The sequence below is a fragment of the Ambystoma mexicanum genome, chromosome 12 (assembly GCF_040938575.1).
Source record: "Ambystoma mexicanum isolate Mex_15411 chromosome 12, UKY_AmexF1_1, whole genome shotgun sequence".
In the NCBI taxonomy this organism is placed as follows: domain Eukaryota; kingdom Metazoa; phylum Chordata; class Amphibia; order Caudata; family Ambystomatidae; genus Ambystoma; species Ambystoma mexicanum.
The window spans coordinates 665,679,307-665,704,753 of record NC_090936.1 but is presented as its reverse complement, the minus strand read 5'-3'; the positions used below and the strand labels follow the sequence as shown (position 1 = coordinate 665,704,753).

Sequence of the window (25,447 nt, the reverse complement as noted above, 5' to 3'; positions counted from 1 at the left end):
CATCTGGAGAGCCAAAGGTTGCAGACCCCTGTTTTATAAAGTATCGATGGCTATAAGAAATGCAGTCATTGTTTGGGCCAGTTTTAGCAGTTGTGGTTGTTCTCAGTGTCATCTTTTACGCAGTCTAGTTTCCTTTACTCTTGAATGATAAATCTAATCGCAATTACCCTGTATTCAATTCACTCTTCACATTTATCTTCTCGCTAATGAAATAGCTAAATAAGGATGGCTTTTCTGGTCTTTCTTGCCCCGTATCGCTTGCAATTATTGAAGTCTCCGGACTTCTGCTCTTCACACTCGTAATGTCATCTGGTTTGGTTTCCAAAAGGTCTGCTGCCTGCTTCTCCTCCCATGACCTTGCCTTGTTCATGGGATGCACTTGCAGGCTTTACTCATTGGGTCCTCTGCCACATGGATTCATAATGGCTGACCACTAGTAAGGGGAAAGCTGCTGGTGAATATGGGAAGGGTAGTCTTCCCCCGGCCCTCATCTTTCCTCAATGTAGTTTAAAGTTGTGCCGTGGTATTTCCAATCTGATGTGCCTCGCGTCTCAGCTTGAAAACTCGGCCATTCGGTTGCACCACACGTGTGTGCTTAGCATGAACAATCTTAACGCTGGCACCACTTCAAAAGCACTCCCTGCTTTATGGTGGGAGTCGCTGAAATGATGGCAAAGCCTTCAGACTGGGATATCAAGTGAACGTCACATCAGTGCATCTGGATATCTTTGACTGAACGGCTTCTGTAATTCCTGTACTCTATGGGCATTCTTTGGAACTGATGTTTCTTGGTCGCTCAAATCTATCTGCTGGACACTGAGCGGTTCCTGGCTTCGGTTGCCTCTATGCCATTGAATACGCCATGGTTGAGTCGTGGCCTTTCCTTTTAAGCCTATTGAATTCTGGTAGTTGTCTCCTTGGTTTTCATCAAGTGTACTGCACTACCCATTAATGAGGGTTATTGAAGCAACACTGAAGACTGGAGCCTTCTGTTCTTGGTGACCTGCATTCGTTCTTTGCAATGTACCTTGAAGGAGGTCTAGTTCGCACAGAACCTTGCCTGTGGATCATATTGATTCTTGGGTGGTGTAGATGTGCTATAGCATCTACCTGGGTCTGTCTTCAGCTGTGCGCTAATTTGGGTGAAGCAGCTATGTTGGCTGCTTGATAGGCTGAAACGAGATTGGTGACCCAAAGTTACAATGTTTAAATGTGAGTGAATTCTTCTTGGTGGGTGGTCCACGTTTCGGCTGACTTAAATCAATGAATCAAAGACCTGCTCTGCATTTGATGCAAGAGGTAGAAGAGATGACGTCTGTTTTGATGGAGGCAGAATCTATGAAGGAAACCGTGTTCCCACAGCACAGAGCTCCAGACCTAACCTGATGGTTAGGTGACGCACATCACACTGAGGGGGAGATACGTTATATCACACCGGGATAGAGAAATAACCCAGCTAACTAGCTCACTTTTTGAGACACTCAGCAAACGTTGGAAGAGATGCGCACCCCTTTTATGCCAGATACATAAACCACTGAATGAGAATTTCAAAATTGTGTGTGTTTGTGCGCGCGTGCTTGTGTCTGTGGTTGAGAGATGCACAGATACAAAAGGGTGACTAAACATAAGTATTGTCAGGGAGGGAATGGCAGCTTGGCGTTTCCTGCAACCCCTTCTGAGAGGGCATGAAATGGTGCAGGGAGAGGCCATTTCAATGATGCTGTTACCACCGCCACCTACGACAAAATGGTTTCAAACGAAGACTGTAAAAATACAATGTTGTATCCTCCGGGGGAGCAACACTTATGGTAAAGCAAGATGTGATGAACCTCCATCCCAAGGCACTACTCCTTATAAGATAATTAGCGTGTACACCCTTTTAACCTGGAAGAGATTGAAAGAGGAACAGTTTTTTTTTTTTGTGCCCCCCCACCCAACAACCCATTTAAGGGGTTGTTTTACAGGTCTGGAAAAGAGCCCGGGTACCCAGGGACTCTAGCCCTTGGCCAGCGACGAACCAGGTGCCTGAAAGGAAGAGAAACTTGGTGAACCAGAAGGAGGACTCGGACCAATGACTGACACATGGGTGTTTATTAAAATGAAAAGAAAAACTCCCATCTTGCCGTTTCTCTGAGGGAAATTCCCTACCTAGAACCTAAAACTAATGGTGTTTTTCAAAAGAAAACAGTCCCTGGTCCAAATCCTGTTCCTCTAGCTGGCCATACCACTTTTAGAAAACAAAATGGAGGAGCCTGCGGCAGTGGCCTCTGGCTTCGGTATCTGCCTGGCCCTCTGTGGCTTATGTACAACGTTCATCAGTATTTCAAAAGACAGTTGATAAACTCTTCAGATTCTGTTGCCAAATGTCAGTATATTTTGTACGGTCCTCTTCCTCGGGACAATCGGGGTTTACCTCATACCAATTACCCCAACCTTGACTAACTGCTTGAAACCCTCCTGCTTATCTCTCTACAAAAGTTTAGCGATTCTCGTACTCTTCAGTCACCCAGTCCTCTCTTTGCTTTGTTGCGACTTGTCTTGCATCAGGCATATGCCCCCTCAGTTTTGTTAGGCTCCCGTAACCTTGCCGGTGTCCCCAGCCTTGACTGTCCTGTATGTTCTCTGGGCTCTATGAAGTCGTGTAGCCCTTTGACAGGCGTGCTTTCTCTCTGCTATGGTTTATCATGCTCCCTTAACCTGGTAGGGTTTTCCTGCTTGTCAGTCTCTTCATTTTTCTGGGCTCCAGTTGTTCAGCATGCCAGCCTTCCAGCTAGCTGTTGGCTTGCCCTCCACACCACTGCTGCTTCCATGGTCTTGCATGGCTCTGCCCCTCTGGCACACCTTCTCTACAGAGGCTCACTTCGGAGCAGGAGTCATTCTCCTCCCTACCTAGGAGTTTCTCCCATTCACAGTTCCTCCTGTGTTCGTGTATGTCATCACAAACAAAAAGGGTGTGTCCTTCTTCTTTGACACTGGTGCTCAGATGAAATCCAGCATTACCTGAAGCCTAGGATATGGAAGGAATGTCACTGGTTGGTGGAGTCGAAACAGCAGTCAAAACAGGTTTTCCAAGTCCCATGTAAGCAGACCATGTATTCCTGACTGGGACTTCCTTATCAGACTGGCATTCCTTGTCCCCGAGAGAGGAGCCACTTGCAGTGGGGTCCTACTTGCCCAGATCCCTAGATAGGGTCTTGCGGAGCAGGCTTACCTCCCTAGCCTCAGAAGGGGTGTCTCCCCTCTGGGGATAAGGGGCGAATTGACTGGATCTTTCACAGTAGTCAAGAGGACCACTCAACAGGCAGAGGCCTCAGCAACAATGAAGAAGAAACCAGGACTAGACTAAGGGTTGAATTCAGCTTTTAAACCAACCAGCAAGGAATGATCCCATGATGGGTGCAACAGTTTAGGGGATCCATAAACCCCAAGAAGTATCTGAGGTGTGGAGTTGGGCAGGGAGACGCAACAATTCCAGTGCTTGCTCCTAGAGGATTTTTTAGGGAGGCAACAGAAACATCTTAAAAGAAAGCCAGTCCAGCCCTCTTAGAGGACAGCAGAGAAGCAAAGGGGTCTACCGGAACCAGGATCCCATTAGCTCGGGGGTCTGCAACCTGTGGCTCACTAGATGTTTTGGACTCCAACTCCCATGATCCCTCACAATTGACTATGCTGGATAGGGATCATGAGAGTTGAAGTCCAAAACATCCGGAGAGCCAAGGTTTGAAGACCCCTCCATTAGCCGGCCGATGCAAGGCACAAAGGGCCTAGATAGTACGGACAGACCAATTCAATTCTATCATCATTTGCTATTTTGCAGTAAATCAGTAAGCGTCTTAGGAAGAAACCTGGTTTCTCCACTCAGCTTTCCCACACAGGGCGAGCCAACCCACCATCGCAGAACAGGGCAGCACATGTTCCAGTGTTCCCCACACACCTCTATTCGTGTCTTTATCTCTCTCTTGCTTTTAAGTTCCAACTCACATATTTGATATCGCTCCCTTTCTCCCGTCTTTAAATGTAACACTCACAGAAGCATGACCATGTTTACAGTGACTGGTATCAGCATTCTTTGGACCAGACTCGGCATTTTCTGTGGGCAGCATTGGCATACATTGTCGAGGCGAGCCTCATGATGTTCTTTGGGCACAATCGGCATGAATGTTTTGACATTGGCAATGCTGGCATATAGTGTTTGGACTTTATGGGATAGAAACATCCGTTTTGTGTTCATGAAAGAACCCCTGCACTCGTGTCGGTGCTGTGCCTCTTGTGATTTCGAATGAAGAAAGCTGTTGAAGTTGCAGGTGTGCCTGTCCCATACACTGGACCCTTGCATTGCTCCTGCTAGTGGTGCTAATGTGACTCGTGTTTCCACTGCCCAGCGGCTGCACTGTCATTGCACTGGAAACCAGCACGGAGCTCTTCCATCATGGAGTAAATGTGGTTTTGAAATGTCAATAGATTAAGCCTTTCAAATCAGGTGCATGGAACACTTTGGCTGCGTACACCAACTCGTATCGAAAGGGCTGTCTCGCTCCTACCCCCAATGTAATGACCCCACCTTTGTGATGAGCCTTGTTGGGAACTACCATGGTCAGCCCCGTTTCTTGGCCCGGGCTGAGCGGGCGACGGCCCGGGGCGCAGAGCTAAAGAGCTCAGGAGGGGGGCACAGTAAGGTGCCACCCAGAATTTTTTTTTTGCCCGACCTTGCCAGGCAACAGATGAAGCAGTCTGCTGCACTGGTGTTGTGTGGCTGGCTGCTCTCTGCCAACTGCGATGCGTTGGAATATGCAAACAAAGGAATGCATATTCCTAACGCCTGTGAGATGCTCTGGAGTCGCACACCCTGTCCCCCTCATTCCTTGTGTTAATTGCCTCTAAAGTGGGGCAATTATAAGTGATGGCTCACTAATGATCCACTGTTTTTACACAGTATGTGGCTAACATTTCAGTGTTAAGAACTGAACATGGGGTATTTTTTATTCACCAGGCCTGCACAAGTATCAGTTAGCTGACCAAACCGATGCATTCTTCAATTAAAATGCCACACAGGAACATTTTAAAACTATTTTCATGTCTCTTTATTTGACGCAACAAAACGTTTTTATTTGTATATTACTTTTTAGTTGCATATGGCGCATCACTGGGAAGGTTAACTGTCATTTTGTTGCTCAAGTATTCTGGTGGCTGCTTTGGGTCATGGACTAAATGCATCCGCTAAGCATCAAAGGTCTTTTAATTTTCTAAACAAGCCACTGCCTAGCACGCACACCAGATGGCACAGCACACCAGATGGCACCTTGATTCGGAAAGCAGAGTTGTATTTTTTTATTTATTTGCATTTTTAAAGTGCTCACACAGCCCGGGGGCATCGAGACGCTGTTACAGGAATATGTCTTAGTTGCGTATTTATAAGGCCTTTAATACCCAGAAGTTTTTAAGCACGGACCCGGGGAACAAATCTGTGTTACTTTGTGTCATCTTGTTTCCAAGGCGAGCACGTTGCCGCTGAGCTATCCTCCCGGGACTGGTCATTGTGCAGACCATAGACCGTGGTAAATCAATGCTGTGATATGTTTGCAGCAATGATTTGTGCGCTACACAAGTCGCCACCCTGTTGGTTAATGTCTATGTGGTGCTCCCTTATGTAACAGAACATATACCTGTTTTTGTCTGTCCCCAATGTCCGTACAAGAGCACATTGGGATGGTTTGTGTATGTGGCTCTGACGAGCGTGCCATACTGTGCCCACACTTAAACACATAAAGCAATCAAATAAGTTGCCTCAAATTACATCCCCTAGGCCAAACGCCCCTTCTACACTGCACCACTGATTTTCACTAGCTGCAGGCCAGCACTAATGCAAAATGCTAACGCCAGCTCTGTTAAAGCATGGGCCTGCTCTTATTTTGCTGAAATAACCCCCGAGGCCTGCGTAATAGTAAGGAGGTAGTGGCTGAGGAACTGTGGACCCTTTACCATGCATTAGAAGCAGGTTTTGTTTAAAATGCTTCATCAGCTTGTTACTGGTCGGACTCAGGTTTGTAAGAGGTACAATCATTTCTCTGTAGCCTTTCTGTGCATTGTTTATTGGGTCTCTCTTGTGTGGTGTCCTGTCCTGTCTGTAGATATAATTCCCTAAAGATGTTTCTGAAATGGGGTTGGGCATGCCCATAGTGAATCCCAGCCCTCCCTCATCTAAAATTCTTCACAAACAAAGAGCAAACGAGCTTTTGCACCCCATTTGAGTGGCCGATGTTGCAGCCATTTAATACTTGCATCCAAAAATGTAAGCTGTCCAAATGAGCATGTATGGTTCATGATTACAACAATTTTAATGTTGGGGTGAGTATTACAATGTAATGAATCTGTCTTCATCTATATAGCAATTAGTTATTGATATTGAGGAGGGGGTTTGTCGCATGACTGAGGTGTAATTTGGGAGTGACCAGTCTGGGGGAGGGCACATTCTAATGTTTCGCCCTAGGCACCAAGTTGGCTAGAAACTGCCATGACCATGGTGATGTGGTAAACGTTCAGGGGCACGTTTCTGCTTAAAGGTTGTATGTCCGTGATTGCCGTTTCTTTCCTTACACTGTGTATGCGTGCCTGACCCCAGCTTCCTGTTCCCTTTTCCTCAGTGCTTTGGGGCGCGTGCATTCACGCCCAGGAGCCCGAATTCAGCTACGGCTGTGCGGAAGGAAGCTGTTACCCTGCCACAGGTGACCTGCTGATTGGCCGAGCGGGCCAGCTGACGTCGTCGTCCACGTGCGGCCTGCGCAGACCAGAGCCCTACTGTATCGTGAGCCACCTGCAGGTAAGGAATGATGGTGACGGCGCAGCTGTCCCGAGCCCACTCATTGCGCCACTTCCTCCCGGGGGTGAACACATGCGGCTCCACAATGTTCCCAGGACCGCCCCTCTCTGCCTCCGCCAGATGTTCTGAATAAAATGCAGTCTTGTGTGTGCGCAGTTACATCCGCAGAGCTCTTCCTCTGTGCTTTATGTGCAATTACCGCGTGAGATCACACGGTGCCTCCCCCCCCCTCCCAAAACCGGATTTAATGTACCCTCGAAGCATGAAGCTATTCAGCACGATCCATCCAAGTGCAAATTAGCACAAGATATCCCGTGCAGTTCTGCACAGTAATTTGTTAATGTGCAATAAATAATTCTACTATCTTCAATGTCATGCCAAAAAAATGAGCTATTTAAGAAATTTCCCACACATTTTCGAATTCATTTTGAACTACATTATTTAGAGGCGAGTGTCTTCTTGAGGGGCTCCATTGCTTGAAGCAGTTGCTGGTAAATCCCAGTTTTCCGTTTGTTTCTGCAAGTTGTCCTGGTTCCTATGCCAGACTAAACTTCATTCATAGGCCTCCAATTATATAATGAGCTGTCTAGACGGCTTCCTTGTCTGCAGTGTCAGTAATTAAAAGTATTCCTCGGATGCTCCTGGCTATTTTTCTGCATGGTTTGTAAAAGTCGCTCAAAAGTAAAAAACTTGAACGCGTGCACTCCGTGAGTTTATGCAGTAGTCCCCTACATCTGACCCACCACACCATTATGTCAATAGTCCCACCGAGAGTTTAAGAAGGATGTACTTGTAATAGTGGCAGCAGTGCTTCGGGATGATGCTCTCTAAACCCTTTCACTGCCCTTAAGACTTCTGCGTGTATATACGCTCTCATTTCCATAGGAAAAGTTGAAGCCCGGCAGCAAAAAGATCAACTACCATAAATGCTGACAAAGGGCCTTACAGAGCTGTGGCCGAAACCCTCTTTGGACCCCCAACACCTCCCACACATGTAGACACTATGGCAATCCAGGGTTAGTTTAGGCTTCCAACAGTCCAAGCCACTACTTTACAATATTGGAACCTTCAACTTCCAGTTTACAACCACGGTCCCCTGCCTTGGTTTTAGATGCTGCAGCGATGTACCGTGTTGAGTCTTGTAAAGGACGATTTTCATCTTTTGGGCTTTCTGGGTCATAATTGGCTAAGGGTTCGTCCCGGGTCACTCGATCCTTCATTCTCCCTACGAAAAAGCATTTGCTTACCAGGTTTTTCTGCTTTCATGTAATAGTGTTTTCTGAAATACACTGTAAGTGCTTCCCTCTGGGTTATTCTAAATAGTCATCCTCAGGAGTCCCCCCATAGCCCATGGTTGTCTGGTTCGACAGCTCCCTCTGAACTGCATTTCCCCGTTGATTTACATTGGGGGCTGAATCCTCCTCTGCTTCCCCGCTCCTGGGACGGGTGGGACTCCAACCCTTCACTGGATTCCCTTCTTGGTCTCCACCGGTGTCCCCTGGGGTCGATTGCTTTGCTCTGTGTATCGCTAGGAAAGAACTGGAATGTATCTAGTCATTGATATGATATGGCATTTATAAGGCGCCTATACACAATTGTACAAACTTTGTCCTGTTTCCTGTTGGGCATTTCTTTCAACACTGGAATTTCCACAAGTGGCACCGCTGGGTACTTACGTGGACTGTGGCCTCTTTTTAGGGCCCCTTCGCATTCCTGAAGCTCTCCACCAAGCCTTGGAATTTCAGTGACTCCCCTTATTGATTAGAGATTTTTACATCTGTGTTGCACTCCTGCCTTTGACATACATTGTATTTCATTGTTGTTTCCCTCCCCAGAGTGTAATTGGCTTTTCTGGGCGTAGGAACTCTTTTACTAAAATCTATCCCGGATTTTGGTTGTCATCCTAGCTGTGTTGGACATTGTGTTCCTGGTCTACTAAGTCTAAGTGCTATGTGTTGCCCATACGTATTATGCCCCCTACTTGGAGACCATTAATTTAAGTTCTGTGTGGTAGTTTTGGATCCTGAGCAGGGTAGAAATTACTGTTTGTAATATGCTGTAGGGGTCGACACTTAAACTTGCATCTGGAAGTCTGTATGTACCTCTCTGTGTATTTGTCAATCATTGGTGCATTTGGAATTCATCTGAAATAGAATGGGTGGTTGCTGGCTTTCTGTCACGTCATGAATTTACTGGGGTGGGAGGGGGGAGAGTGGGGTCCCAGGATCCTGACTCCCTCTTCAGTGCTGCGTGTGAGTGTGTGTGAGTGTGTGTGTGAGTGTGTGTGTGAGTGTGTGTGTGAGTGTGTGTGAGAGTGTGAGAGTGTGAGAGTGTGAGAGTGTGAGAGTGTGAGAGTGTGAGAGTGTGAGAGTGTGAGAGTGTGAGAGTGTGAGAGTGTGAGAGTGTGAGAGTGTGAGAGTGTGAGAGTGTGAGAGTGTGAGAGTGTGAGAGTGTGAGAGTGTGAGAGTGTGAGAGTGTGAGAGTGTGAGAGTGTGAGTGTGAGTGTGAGTGAGTGTGTGTGAGTGTGTGTGATCCCTCCACTAAACTCAGGAATGAGTCAAACAGCCATAACTAATGTGTGGTGTACAAAAAGCTCTCTAAATTCACCCACTGTGCCAGTCTCCTATAACGCAGACCCCCACATTGGCAGCAAACGTCTAATTCAACCAGCCTAAAGACAACTCGGTTAAAAACCAAAATTGCAAACATAAACAAAAGGGGCTGTTTGTCGTGGGACCAACCCATCGAGCATTTCAGGGGGGATTATTTACTTTATTTTACCCGCTCTCAAGTGTGCATGCATGTAATTGGTCAACTTAATTGTCCAATTACATTAAGCCACAAACGACAGTGTCCATAAAAACAACCACTCCATCTGTTATCCTTATAGCAAAGTCAAAAGTATATCCATTGTACAGGTTGACTGGTTTTGTTGACTCAAAATCTGTCACCTTCTTCAGGTCCAACAACACACACATCGAATTCCTCTAGGGGTCATCACTTATGTCCTCAATGGAAACTGAGGTGGCTGTTGAACAGCTTGGACAGGAAACAGTGAAATATCTTCAGTCGAAAGAGCGGCCGCTCTGCTTCTCATGAAACTCAATGAAACTATGCAAATTCACATCTTGCCTCAAACAATGATACAGGCATCACCCCCCTAGGCACTCCACCTACCTATGACTGACCTCAACAATTTCAGTCTTCACAGCAGGAAGAGGCATACTCTTAACTTCCCAGCAAATCTTTCACAGAAATCTACCATCTATTTTCTGCCATCTATATAGAATCTAGAACAAGCGCATTTCAGTACACCCATACAAGGAAGGGTCCCCACATGTAGTTTCAACCAGGTCCCAACAGACCCATTTCCATCTCCTGAATAGATCTATTTGACTTGATGCCAAAAAAAACTGCATCTAAGGGCGAGCGTGCAGCAACGGCGTGAGACCTCTGGGCATTTATTAAAACGGAGACGCTCCTTCTCCAGAGGTATCCAGCATCAGCGTGCGTAACAGATCAGGCAGTCCTATGACCCTCAACATCGCTTGTCATTTCAATATTGCGTCTCTCCCCAGGGCGGCGGCCATCTTGAGATGGCTAAAAAAAAGCTTCTTGCCATTATACAATTGATTGAAACACCAATTAGATCTCTGCCTTTGTAGGTCCTAGTATCAAAACTCAATGTGGATTTATTATAGCAGCCACTGCCTCATCCAAAACATTAATGAAGCCATACTGATGGCAAACTCCAAATACTGTAACACACGGAAATCTCATTTATGATCTACATAGTCCACCTGATTATAAAGCACAGACTCGATTGGTGCAAAAAAAGGGGGGGGGGGAACAATCACAGTACAGTCGAGGGGAAATAGTGGCACATGATGTAGTGCAAAATATCTACTAAAACAGCGGCCATCTTAACATTGCTGAAGGACCCGAGGATGCCTCATACGCCAATCGACTCCTGACAAATGGCCTCAAATATTGACCACCTAGTAACCTAGATTAATAGTTTAAATGAAAATAAGAACATTTGCAACTGCTCATTTTTCAGAGGGACAGTTACCAACCAACTCTTTCACAAGTAACATTTTAACACTTGGTTTTTTCAAGACATCGTTTTCCTATCCAGTCCTTCCCTCGTCTATTGCATACGTTCTCTCCGAGGCCACGGAGGGACCCTAGCAGTCTAGGTGCCAGCTGTAGGAAGGTTAAGATAGGGTTCAGTTGCAGGAAGAGACATAGTTCCTGAGGAAGTCTCTTCAAAACAAGTAAGTAGTTCACTTTTATAGTTAGTTAGGGTCCAGGGACTTAAAAGAAAACACCCTAGTAGTATTCCAGCATTGGGCCTGGGTGAACTGGATGAGAGGACTCCCAATCGCATGTGTCACCCCCAAAGCTTAACAGGAATCGCATAAGGTAAGCAATAACTCAGAAAATACAGTACCTCAGCACAGAAGTGTTTGCAGCAGGACGTCTTCAGGATCTGCAGACAAAAACTTGCTTAGTGAATTCATTGTTGTGAAGACTGACGACAGGACACTCGAAGGGAATTTGCAGCAGGGATCAATGGGGAAGACTCCAGGCAAGGGGTTCTTCATGGCTGCATGCGGTTCTGTGGGAGCCGGGAGAAAACTGAATATCGCCAGTCAGATTGTCGCTAATCTAGTCCAGAACTCTGGTGAGGTGAATTAAAGGATTAAAATCAAGTCTCTGGCATCCAGTAGGATGGCACCAAAGTTTCAGCACGATGTGGAATTCGGAAGACCATGCACCGCTTAATGGCTTGGTATTGAGTTATTGCCGCCCGGCAAGGTCGCAGCATGCCAAGGGATGGCTCAAAAAGCAGGCGGGTCGCACTAGGCTCTGGGTTGTCTTTTTTTGGGATTCCCAAATCGCTTGGAAGGAAGGTTAACGGCAGGCTCTGGTTACACAGCATGCTCTCTGGAAATTGCCACAGCCGTCTTTTCTTCATCTTCTTCAGTTTCATCTCCAGTGGTTGACTACCTCTTAAGCTTCCAGGATCGGACCTTCGTACAGGAACCCAGCCAATCAGACAGACATGCAACCTTCAAACCTGAGGGGGGTGGAGTCTTTTCAGGATAGCCAACCTCCAAGTTGGAACTGGATCCCAGCAGGCAGGCTGTTTTGAACTCCTCCCTCGTGTCCCGCCTTCCCAGACATTCTGGACTCTAGGCGGGCTTGCCGAAGGTCTGCTGCCGAAGAAAAAACCTGTACAAAGGAATTTCCCACCTTGAAGAGTAGGGGAAGGACCATGAAAGGACAAGAATACCGGGGGCCATTTTGGTAAAATAGGCACCCATGGGTGCCTTTACCTCAGCATTGAACACAGCCTGTGAGTGAAGTGCACCGAATTAGTAAAATGTTCACTGCCACCAGCCATTTAGGATAAAATTGTCCCTGTAGCATAACTGTTAGTGAGAGAGGGGATATCCTGTATCCCCCCAGCACTCCCCTTAAGGTTGGGTGTGCTGGTCTCACCAATATAACCTTCCCCTGACATATGAGCCTCTCGATGACCATACAAGCTTGAGCGAATTACAACTGGCGTCGCTGCCAGTAAATATAGTTAAAAGAAAGTCATGACCGATATCACTTTACTTGCGGCAAATAATACAGTAACCTCTTAAAATGCATCTTAAGAAAAATGATGGCAAATGCAGCTCAACAGCTGAGCTGTGAATCAGACCGCTTCATGACGCTGGAAGATAGGCGAGCACAAATTGCTGAATTCCCTACAAGTCTATTTCTCACAACCGAAACAGACTAAAACGTTACCTAATAATGACAACGGAAGGACTAGAAGAGACACCATAGAACATCCAATTCAAGGAAAGCAAGCTTTACAGTTTTTATCTCCTCCGACTGACTATGTAAAGCCTAACTCCAGATCCTTACCTGTGAAAATCGAATTTATTCCAACTTACCTTGCAATGTCGAGCACTTCCCTTCCCAGTATATGATCTAAACAGATAGATTCCAGCATTCGAGGAAATATCCTCACACAACATTGAACAGATCGAATTTCTTCATGAACCATGATCCATGTTGTTAAACTATGGATGAAGTCGGGACTGGTGAAGAATGAGTTCTGGCAAGCACGTATAGAATTGTATGACTTGGGTTTTCTTTTGATCAACCAATCTACTTTTGCCCACCAGCGGGTTCCTCACTTTGACTAACTTAATTCAGCCGGTGACAAAAAATACTCCGAATAAATATAATTGTGATTTAACTACAATTCGACGAACCTTCATAAACTCATCCTAACAACCAATTGATGTATGTTCTTACAATTTGGCCTCTTGGAACACGAGAGGATTTAAACAATAACAACCTCAAAATCGAATCCCTTACTGAATCACGATATTGTAGCTCTCCAGGAGGTATGGCTTTCCACTCCACCTATATGGAACCAACATGGTATATCACTGGTACCGGCCATTACTCTCATGCGGGGACGTCCGATGGCTGGATTATTAGTTGCAGTAAAAACCACTGCGACATTCGAGCCGTGGGCCCCCCCAGTTCTTTTCTCCAGTTGGTGAAAATTCAATCTTGCACCCACTCCTTTGCGTTAATCGACGCCTACTGGAACCATGTACAAATTACAGAGGAGGCCTTCATCACAGACCTAGAATTCCTCCTGGAACTAATAGTTGCTGACCGCAATTGCAACCACACTATCTTAGTTGGGAATTTTAATATTACCTGCATCAAAAGAATGTTGGAGTCCCTTTCCCCTGTACCCTCACGCTGGTATTCTACTATGAAGAATCATCAATTGCTAAACGGTTACATAGGTGGTGACATTCCACCTGCTAACACCTGGCATAGAGGTAGCCAAAAGGCATTAATTGACTATGCCTAAACTGATAATACATGTTTGAGTTTATATCCTCATTTCAGGTGTAAGCTCAGAAAGCCTGTGATCATGTTATTCTCGATCTCTTGGCATTGGTTGACCCCCTCAAAAAAACCTCCTGCCATCTGCTGCCCATGGCATATTAAATAATATTAAATAATAGCAAAAATTGATTTCAATGGACGCCTGCTACAATTTATGCTTTTGATACAAACCATAGACAATTATTCCAATGGGGCACAGTCCAACTCGGAGGACCAATCATATGTTGGGATTATGCAGATTTTTAAAACAAAAAAAACCTCTAGTGGTGGAATAATCTAAACCACGCTACACTGCTATGACCCTGAAGTGGCAGAGAGGAAAGCAGCATTTCAGGCCGAAAAACGACAGCTCGCCCTCTTGGAGAACAACATAACTAAGTGCTTAAATGCGCATACAAAAATTGGTTAAGAGCTAGGAAAGTTTTTCAGCGTGATGCTGAGCACGTGATGAACTCGTTGGCTTCTAAAAACTCAGCTGAAATATGGGGCTTATTGAATTGAGCACATACATCCTCGCACCCAACTGCCCAAATCAATGTCCTCTCTGTGGAAGTATTGGCTAGATTTTATAAGACATTATATGCTCCTACTTATAACATATTGGAGTCAATTTACCATCACAAAACAGAAACAGGCCAGATCCAGTTTGACTTTGACGTGGAAGAGATTATCTTTTATATTTCCACATTGAGCAATTCCAGGGCCCCCGGCACAGATGGTCTGTCTAATCAAATGCTAAAACATCCTACACAGGCTATTCTCCAACAGGTCCATCTATCACAGAAAAATGCCATGCCATTGTGATACCCATTTATAAGAAGTGCGACTATGCAAATCCCGCCAATAACAGGCTGATTACCTTATTGGATGTGCCGGGCAAACTTTTTTTCAAAATTAATTCTGCGAGAATTTCACCTATGGCTAGACTCCACCGATATAAGAGATCCCAATCAGACCGGATTCATGCCCGGCATGGGGCCTGCAATCAACTGTGAAAACAAAACCAAATATCGAGGCTGAGTACCCCAAAAGGAAATGCACCAAACATGGGTTACAAAGGAACATACAAAGTACTTTATTTTATACTGAATCCAGTTACAAAAACAGAGCAAAATCAGATGGCTATCAGCCTCAGTACAACACAACGAACTCCGGCGTGGTTCAGGGTGTTCAGTGAGAGACGTCGTACATTAGAATGCATTTGCTTTTTATACACTTGGTGGACACGATGTCCAGCCCCACTTCGGGTTAATATTCCACTTAATACATCACCGATTTAGGGTTCGTGCCAAGTCTCGAACAACCGCATATAACTGGTTTGCCTTTAATACATGTATCAGGTGGGTTTTAGGCTCTAGGAGTGGAACCTGCCAGTGCTAAGCTCCAAATGTGTTATGATTGCGATTTTGGGCAAGATCACAGGAGCGGTTTTGGGGTTTAGCCTAAGCCCCAGTTTGGTAAATTGGAAAGGAGAGGTTTGTTGCTCCCGGCTATCTTGCTTGTAGTTTGTGAAATAAATATTTCTGACACTTTTGTTAGTATGGATTAATTCGTTTATTGTTCGTTGTTTTTCTGGATGAATTTTTCCTTGAATACATGTGTTTATGAGAAACACTATTTGGAACTTGACGAGCAAGTTAGGTCAGCCGACACGTGTTTCGACCTTACGGTCGTTCTCAAGGCCAGTTGCGGTTTGCTGTGTGCCCACAGTGGGGTTCTGTAATATAAACTGTCCTTTACGGCAGTCCTGGCTCCTGTTGGGCTCTGTATGTTCTGTCTGGCGTCCTAGGCTGAAACTGAATCTGGGCTATGGTTAACCATGTGAGGAGGAGGCATGGCATCCTTATTGCCTATTGGAGCCATCTTAAAGGAAATCAAAGATTGGAAAGGACGAGACAGTTTATCAGAAGGCCTAATAGAAGCAACATTCGGTTAACTCCTGTTTGCGAAAAGCGAGCATCCCAGGGGAGTCAAAACACGTTTCTCAAAACTATTCAAATTGGTGCCATCAAAGTTCCTTGAGATGCTATCATTCCACCGGCTAAAGAACAGTGCTCTAAGAGAAGCATAGCAAGCAGTTGTCAAAGGTAAAGGATGAATATACCAACCTAGCCCCTTATCCCCGTGTTGCGGTAAATGTGAGCAGACCCAACAGTTAGATTTATTAAAAATGGCATGCGTAGCATTCATGATGAGCAGTAGAGTGTTATTGTGGTACCTTTGTCTGTGCTGAGAATCCCTATGGGATAGAGTATGCAAATGTACAAAGGGAGTAGGAACAATAGGTGCACTTTCAGTAGGCAACAACATTTCTAAAGAATGAGTTTCCCTCAGGTACCATAATCCTAAGGCAGCGACTATTAAAAACCCAAATATTATAAAAATACAGCAATACATTTTTGGGGCCCAGGCATTTTGTCCATCGTCCCGGTTGGTCACCCCCTTATTTACAAGTCCCATACGAGCGGTAGCAGGCATTGTAGTCTTCAAATGGATGCCCCAAAGTTCGTTGCTGGCGACCTCCCGGTCGAGCGACTTCTTAGTCCTTCCGCAACCCTAGCCTACAGAATCCCCTTTCTCAAATTTGGGCAAAAACAAGCCCTCGATGATCCTTTTCTTCTCCAAATGCACAGCAAAATCGTGCCGCAAGTCTATTTTCGTGGATGTAGATTGTACCTTACTTTTCCTGGTACTGATTGATCCGAAACAATGTCGTCACTTCCTGCTGGAAGCAACGTGTCGGAAGCAAGTGAAGGTGCTGAATTCGAAATAGCAGTTTCCGGATGCAAAATTTGTGGAGAGTGTGGAGACAAAATGGCAACTTCCCCACGGGCTCAGAGATTCTCTGACACACTCTCAGTGCTACTTACTGCTTTGGGATCGTTGGTTGCAGTGTCAGCGAGGGGTTCTGTTTCTTTTTTAATGTGTGGCACAGGATGAGGCTTGACGTGGGATGCATGGATCCAGATCTTTCTCCCAGCGACCCGCACCGCTGTCTGGGTGACCAACAGGACTTGGAATGGCCCACGCCAGCGAGGCGCGAGGCAAGAGGAGCGCTCGAAAGATTTGACGAGCACCCAACTTCCATGCTGTATGCTGTGGCCTGGGCCCTCGTATCGCACAGGTCAAGCTTCTCGTACCTGGTGATAAATCAAATACAGGTTTTTAGTCAACTGGCTACAATAATCTGAAAGTAATACATTTTCAACATTTCTTAATGAGTTTCATTTAGGAAGGTTCCAAATATTGGCAGGTCTCCCTATTACCACCTCAAATGGAGAGAGCCCAGTCTTAGTTTGAGGGGTTGTGCGCATGGATAACAACACGATCGGTAAGGCGTGCAGCCATTTTAGTTTGGTGCCGGCACACGTCTTAGCGAGTTTGTTCTTGATGATACCGTTGTGTTTTTCTACTGGATTATCCAAGGGAATATCTTTCAAATCAATTCTACCCTTTGTCTCTTGTTTGGTCGTATACAATCAATCATTTGGCACTTTATCGCCGCAAGTAGTATCTTGCGGAAAAGGTAGGAGTTCAGCCGGATTAAGAACACAACACCTCTTAATTTGAATGTGAGGCGCAAACAAGATCAATTCATATCTTGTCAACCGTGCAGAAGTGAGGTGTTGTGTTTGAGTTCGGTTGAGTAGAACATCTACAGAGTGAGGCACCATCAGGGTTAGATCATGGCCTAGGACCATTCCCTCACTCTGTTTTACAGACGCAGCAGCAGCAGCGACAGCTCGCAAACATCTTGGCCAAGCGCATGCTACAGGATCAAGGGCGGAAGAAAAGTAACCGCACGGCCTATTCTTCCCTCCATGTTCCTGCGTTAATACAGCCAAAGCACATCCATCACATTCATGCACAAACAACACAAAGGCCTTTTCATAGTTTGGTGTGCCCAAAACTGGTGCAGAGCATAATGCAGTCTTAAGCAAGTCAAACGATTGCTGGTGTACCGCGTTCCATGGCAATGGCGAAGAAATACCCTTCTTTGTCAAAGCCAACATCGGTTTGATCACTAGTGAAAAATTTGGGATCCACAACCTACAGTAAGAAGCCATACCTATCAAGGCTCTAACCTCCTTCTGTGTATTTGGGACAGACATGCTAGAAATGTGTTATTCTTTCAGGTGTCAATCTTCTTCCCTCCTTTGACAGGAGACAAACGACAGTATTGAAATTTTTTAAGCGAAGCTTTGTGTCCATGTTTAGCTAGATGGATAAGTAATAACACAGTGCCCTCCTTACAGGCACTCTGAGTCAGCAGCTAGAAGCAAGTCATCAACGTACTGAAGCAAAGTACAGGTAGAGGGCAATTCAAGGGTATCAAGTTGTTTATTCAAAGCCCTACTATAAATGCTAGGACTCTCTGTGTACCCTTGAGGTGCACGAGTAAATGTGAACGAGCATCCCCCTAAGGTGAACGCGAACAAATATCTACTATCCTTGTGTATAGGAATACTAAAAGAATTCCTCAGGTCCACAACACTAAAGTAAGTAGCTGTAGCTGGAATCATGGTTAGGATTGTCGTTACATCAGGCACAATTGGAAATTGTGGTGCCACAACTTTATTAATGGCACGTAAATCAATTATGAAACGGAATGGAATTGCATTATCGCCTTTCTTATACACAGGTAAAATCGGACTGTTACACAAACTCCCTGAAATGTTTTCAATCGCCCCGCGATGCACAAAATCAGAAACAACGTATTTCAAAGCTTGCTCGCCCTCAACTGAAATCTTATACTGAGGAATGCGTGGCAGCTCAATTCCATGTTTCAAAACTATCTTGACGGGTTCAATCTGTAAAACACTGACATTGTTGTCGACAGCCCACAAGCTCTCTGGTACATTAGTGAATTCTGGAGGCAAAGGTCTAGTCAAGAATTGCGAGACAGATAATTGCTGCGGTGAAATCGTCAAGCATACTCCATCAGGAGAAAAATAAATCACTGCATTTAATTCTTTTAACAGATTCACCCCAGCAAGTTCTCTCCACAATCCAAAGTCAACAGAAATGGACAATGGTCCGTAAAGGGACCCAAAGAAATAGGTACCGGCAAAGAAACTGGACAAACAACTGGTGCACCAGAAGACCCTACAGAAACATTGGTTTGCCCTGACAGTGGAATGTTTGGAACCCGTGAATGATCAATGGAACACTTCTGTGCTCCAGTGTCTATCAAAAACTGTTGTTTCCTATTTCCCACCACCATTTCAACGTAGGGACCTTTCTGATTGATGGGAATAGGTGTAGGTTCCAAACCCTGCTTCGGGCAATCCTAACGAAACAGAATATCACCGAAAGGAAGCTCTTCAGATAAATATGCAGCGGAAGGATAAACAAATGTGTTCCTGGTGTCCACACTCGGAATCTGATTGTCCTGCGAGAAATGTTGCTGAGGGTCCTGTGTAAACTGACCTCTACCAGGGCCCCCTACACCCAGGCGACCTCTGGATCGCCTACCCATATTTCCAAATGTATCATTTGACCTTTGTTGAAGGACGGGGCATTGTGCTCGCCAATGACCCTCTCGAGGACAATAAGCGCACTGGTTAATGTTCACAGGAACCAAGGGCACTTTCCCCTGCGGGACATACTGACCTCTAACTTGAGAACTACCCCCTCTGGGGCTTCTAACAATTTGCTGCAATAGCACTTTAGTTTTCAGATCGCCTTTTCGTTTTTCAACCCTATCTTTTTCATTGACACGGTTCTCGTAGTACTGAGCCATGTGCAGTACTTCTGATTGTGATTTTGCCTGCCAAGCGCTCTCAGAAGACATAATTTGTGACTGGATGTCGGGCAGCAATCCACACACAAATATGTCCATGAACAACCTTTTCCCAGACTCTGTGCCTAGGTCTTGTACACTGAAATCTGAGAATACCTGTTCGGACTGATTAAAGAACCCGGTAGCACGCTAAAGACTTTCCTTGGACACATGCCGTAAGTTTGTCCCATATAATTCTTTTTTCTGGAATTATAGTTTTTACTTTTGCAATAATTCTATCAGGCAAAGTTGTTATCACCTGGGGCGGTCTTTCACCAGCTGGCCTTTCTCCATCAAGTCTAGTTCTATTCACCCATGTATCTCCCAACCCTGGTACATCGTCAATAGTTCTAAATTGTTTCCATAAATCTACGGGCAGGAGTACAGGAAACAACAAATCAATTTCGCCTAGTGTGAACACTGAGGACTGCAAAACGGACTCTATCTCTTTATAGAACCCTGTCGGATTTTTCCTAATGTCGGAATGGATTGTCTAATAGTGTTCACTTCCTGTCGTGAAAACGGGACGTGAACAAACTGCGATACATAATGTGCGGGAATGTCCACAGCAGGTGTACCTGCTGCAACATTAGCAGGAATCTCAACCTTTGGGACAAATGTCGGAGGTACCTCTCTCGTAGGCAACTGAGAAGTAGGTGACTCTGAAAGCTTACTAAGCAACAGAGCTAAGTCGAACGCTAAAGCAGTCGAAGAAGTGTCAAGTGAAAAAGCTCTCTTGTAAATGCTCAATAACTCTGTGGGACAACTAATCTTCCTTTTTACACGCTCATCCTGCAGGTACTCTACCATTACCTGTATCACTTTCCTCTGCATTTCTAGCGTATATTGACTATACATGTCATATACTTCAACAGGAGTTATCGACATATCCGAAATCCATCTAAGTGCATCTTTCGTACAAATTCGTGCTCCCTCAGATATCGATTTACGACCAGGAAGGATATTTTCCTCCTCGTCATCCTCATTCTGTAACTTTTCTAACTCCTTTCTAAACCCAAATAACCTCTTGACATGTTCATTTACCTTCTCCACAGTGTCTCCAGAAAGCGCTAGAGTATTTAGATCCCTTAACCCTTCTGGGAGATCCGCATTATTTAATCTTCACCACATTATACATAACTGAATCCCTAAAGCTCCAATAAAAACATTTTTCTCAGGAAAATTATCCATATTACAAAGTGTGGCAAAAACACTAGCCTGATCATCCTCCTCCATACAATGCTTAGCCCATGCAATTAACTCACGTTTCTTCTCCGGTGGTACAGTACTGCGAATGACAACCTTTGACCCTGCACCTCGATTGATTACAAGTGGCTCAGGACCACTTGGAAGAGAGGGAGCAGGCAAATTCGATGGAGGTAAAGTAACTGGTGCAATAAGAGGTGGGGGAGCTGGAGGAAGGGGAATATTAGGAGGAGCAAGAACAACAGGAACAACAGGTGGAGCAGGAATAACAGGAGGAAGAGGCAAAGCAGCAGGAAGAGGAACATACGGATGTGGTGCAAAAGCACCAGGCCTTCGTTCATTTAATAATTTGTCAATAAACTCATCAGAAACATGAAGATCTTTAGAAGGATAGATTTTCTGAATACCCAGTGAGAAAGCCCTATCCATATTTTTAGTCGCCTCAGACTGTTTGTCCTGATCATATAACAATGCTTTTTCAGCGTTCGTTTAATGACGGCACGCATGTTTCTCTCTACTTTTAAGTTGTTGCAACGCTTCTTTTTTGAAATTCTGCAAAACATCAAATGCTGCAGGCCTAGCCTTTTTCTTTAATAGAATTGACTCTAAATACTCAATACGAGGGATTTCAAAACTACCATTGATTGGCCACTGAAGTTCTGAGGCATGTCTGGTTTGTCTGTGCCAAATGTCATTAAATACTATACTTCGAATGCTATGCTTACAGTACATAGTACATGCCGGCGACCCCTCCTGTGGTGCCGGATGGCTAAATTCCAAAAATTGTCTATCAATGCGGAATAATGCCCTAAAGCAGGTAGACAATTTCCCAGGCATATCTCAAATTCTTGGTGTTACCTGGTCAATAATTGTGTCTGCAGATACAATGCGCCAAAATTCAAATTGTCAGGATTAAATTAAGAATCGGGTCACGACTCACCTGACCAAACCTAAGGAGGTCGATCGGATTTCAAAGAATCTTGCCTAACTAATCTTACCTCGTGTATGGTGATTTCGACATCTGCCCGCCTCGATAAGTGGACCCTCGTCAAGATGCCATCTCGGACCACACGCTTATCGTCCAAGGATAGGGTCATGCAGCGCTGCTGAGGTGTCGTGTCTCGTTCAGTGGGGCCCCTTATGTCACACCGTCCGATCCCGTGCGTCAACCTTCAACAATCCGGCATCAATCTTGAGGGTCCCTATTCGGACGCCAACTGTGAAAACAAAATCAAAATATCGAGGCCGAGAACCCCAAAAGGAAATGCACCGAACACGGGTTACAAAGGAACATACAAATTACTTTATTTTACACTGAATCCAGTTGCAAAAACAGAGCAAATTCAGATAGCTATCGGCCCTCGGTACAACACAACGAACTCCAGCGTGGTTCAGGGTGTTCAGTGAGGGACGTTGTACATTAGAATGCATTCGCATTTATACACTTGGTGGGCACGATGTCCAGCCCCACTTCGGGTTAATATTCCACTTAATACATCACCGATCTAGGGTTCGTGCCAAGTCTCGAACAACCGCATATAACTGGTTTGCCTTTAATACATGTATCAACAAGCCTATGCAATAACTGTGTATTCTAAGATTTTCCATGCAGGCCTTCTCAAACATTAATACAATGTAGTTAAACAGATGTTCTACGTTCAGTATTTGAATACATTGTTTCAACATAAGCTTGTGGATTAGTTTCATTGCACAAGTAATCCTTCTACACACAGGTCAACGAAGGACAAGGTCTCAGTTCACGACATCAACAAGTGGCCTGCAGGAAAGTTACATATTAACTATGTACAGAGGTCCAGACTGCCATGTTGTATTCTGGAATGACATCGTTCCACCATTTTAATTCACAGGGTGACTTTTACAAAGCGAATCCTAAAATGGCGGATTGACCTAAAATGGCGGCTTGCATTGATTTAAGGTCAGGACCCTGCAACACAGATTCTTTTGCAAGCGACTTCCGAGCAGCTTGTTGTAGGCCAATATTCATATATTTATTGCAATAGGAGGCACGATATGATTTTCCTTTTGACACAACCTCCAAACATTACATACAATGCAATTACAGGAGCAACAATGAAATCAACCATTTTACATGGCATTTATTGACTTCGGTCAGCATTTGATTCTGTTGGGGAGAATGTCTATCTTGGAGACACCTAGCAACTTTTCTGGATTTTTAATTTTTAACCTGGAGAGAGTGAGACCCTTTTTCGCACTCTCTCATGTATTTTTAATGTGATTTGAACTCTGTGTTTCTTTGCAAAGTGTGGAGTCTGACAAACTCCATAGACATCATCTTTACACTGTGTCACACAGTACCCTCAGTGCAATGGCACAGGGAAGTCTTTCAGGTTTCCCAAAGGTTTAAATACCTTCTCTTGGATAAACTGTTTCCAAGAGCAGTGAATTGAAATTGACTTTACTTACACTTTTAACTTTCTGGACCCAGCACACACTGGCCCTCATTACGACCCTGGCGGAAATCAACTGACATGACCGCCATAGCGTAAATAGCGTTTCCGCCACTGCACGATGGAGGAAAGTGCGGCTAATTCTGACCCATCGGGCACGAGCATTACGCCATGGCGGAAGTGCAATGTCCGCGATGGCGGAAATGACCCCAAAACGCCCCTTACCGCCGTCGTACGTCGCCCTAGGTGCAATTCCGCCACCCATCTTAGCGGTCACCGTAATGAGCGGTCAGCGCAAAATACGGTCACCGTAAATATACGGAAACGGAAGTAAAAACATGGGGCCGGAACGGGAAACAGCACGCCGCACACCCATAAAATCAGAATCCCAACACAACCATTAAAAATCCGACCCTGAGACACATCCCAACCCGTTAGCCACCCCAGTTAAAAAAATAAATATGGGAAAAGTTGCTAAAAAAGCGTGCGACCGCAAGCGGCAGGTCCACTTCTCCCACGAGGAACTCACCGTGCTCACAGAGACCCTCCAGGAGAACGCTGCCGTCGTCTTCTCGACGCAAATGACCAGGACGGCACTTGCGAACAAGAAGGCCATATGGGCGCTGGTGGCACAGCGGGTAAGTGCGGTGGGGACCGCACCCCGCAACCCACAGCAATGCAGAAAGCGATGGGACGACCTACGGATACGCGTCCGGAGCATACTCTCTGCCAACCGGAACATTGCCACAGCTACCGGGGGAGGATCGGAATCACCCATCAAGTTGACCCCCCTGGGAAGAAATCTGTGCCTCCACCATTGGAATGGAGAGCATAGAGGGAGTCGGAGGGATGGAGAAAGGAGTGCAGACATCAGAAGAATCAGGTAGGTGGCACAAATGAAACTATGCCAAATCCACAATTACCAACCATGTGAAGTACCATGTGTCCCCATAGTGCACTAGAAACACATGTCCAGGAGAACGACCACATACATTGCCATGACAGCGCCCCTTAAAAGTCAGATTAAATAAATAAATATTTAAAAATCCAAAAAACACACTCTACATGTGCAGCATGCACACCCTAACTGCAGACTGCAAAATAACTGCATCCCCAATGCACACAAAAATGAGACCACCTCCAAGGCCCTGACCCAAATCACCCCCAGGTACCACCCCAATGCATGTGATACAATTGCCATTACAATTACCACAGACCCATGAATAACGATCGCCCTCCTTTACTCCACCACAGGGTCCGATTCCAACGACGAGCTTCAGGACACCCCTACCAGCACACCTGCAAAGAGGGCCAAGACCAACGGCCAAAGACCCTCCACCTCAGCTGCACGGATCAAGACACGGCAGCAGCACAAATCGAGTGGCAGCACACTGGAGGGGACATCAACAGGCACCCCAGCAGCCAGCATGTCCACAACAGCAGCACCACAGGTCCCCCCAATGGATGCCACAGAAGGCACTGCTTCTGGTGGCAGCAGCACCACAGGTGACACTGCATACATGGCAGCATGCTCCGACACAGAAAACGGTGCTGCCGAAGTAGGACACATCCATGACCTGTCTCAATCCCCGTTTGTATCATCCCGTACACCATGAGGAAACCACGCAGGGGCACCCACAAGACGACGACTGGCCAACCCCCACAAGGCCTGTTGCAAGGCAACATGAGGCGTCCAGCCCCTCTGTGACACCACCGCAAATGGGCATGGCCCAGCAGAGGCAACAGTCCCTCGAGCAGATGATAGTGCAACAGCAGCAAATGTCCACGCTCCTCAAGGAGCATGCTGATGAATGTGGGGGTTCTAAGGCAGCCATTGAAACATCTACTGAGACACTTAGGGCAGAAATGGAGCGTAGTACAGAGACACTAAGGGCACAAATGGAGAGAAGTACCGAGAGCCTGAGGGGCCAAATGGAGAGAAGCACCGAGAGCCTGAGGGGGGAACTGCATGCGACGTCCAAAGACGTATGTGGTGAACTTGCCACTGTGCGCCGTGTGCTCACTGAGCTCTCACAAACCCTTAGGGACATGCATGGACGTGAGCAGGCAGAGACATCATCCGTTGCAAGTTCCGTCCAGGGCAGCCCCCAACATAGATCTGGGAGGAACCGGCGCTCCACAGGCAGGGGTGCCCCTGATACCCGGAGAGGGGGCTTGCAATAGCGTCTGCCCACTGACAATGAGCGTCATTGGACACTGGTGTTGGGGGGGGGGGGGGTAGGAGGGTGGAGGGGGTGTGTTGTGCTTCTTTGGGTG

General features: G+C 45.8%; 1 protein-coding gene across 1 annotated transcript in view; it reads left to right on the top strand.

Annotated features, from left to right (window-relative positions):
• LAMB1 (laminin subunit beta 1) overlaps positions 1 to 25,447 on the top strand; it is a 373,674-nt gene that overhangs the window by 56,110 nt on the left and 292,117 nt on the right. The window contains exon 2 of the mRNA XM_069629156.1: positions 6,642 to 6,817. Within this exon, the coding sequence (XP_069485257.1) occupies positions 6,642 to 6,817 (176 nt within the window). The remainder of the gene's footprint in view (positions 1 to 6,641; positions 6,818 to 25,447) is intronic.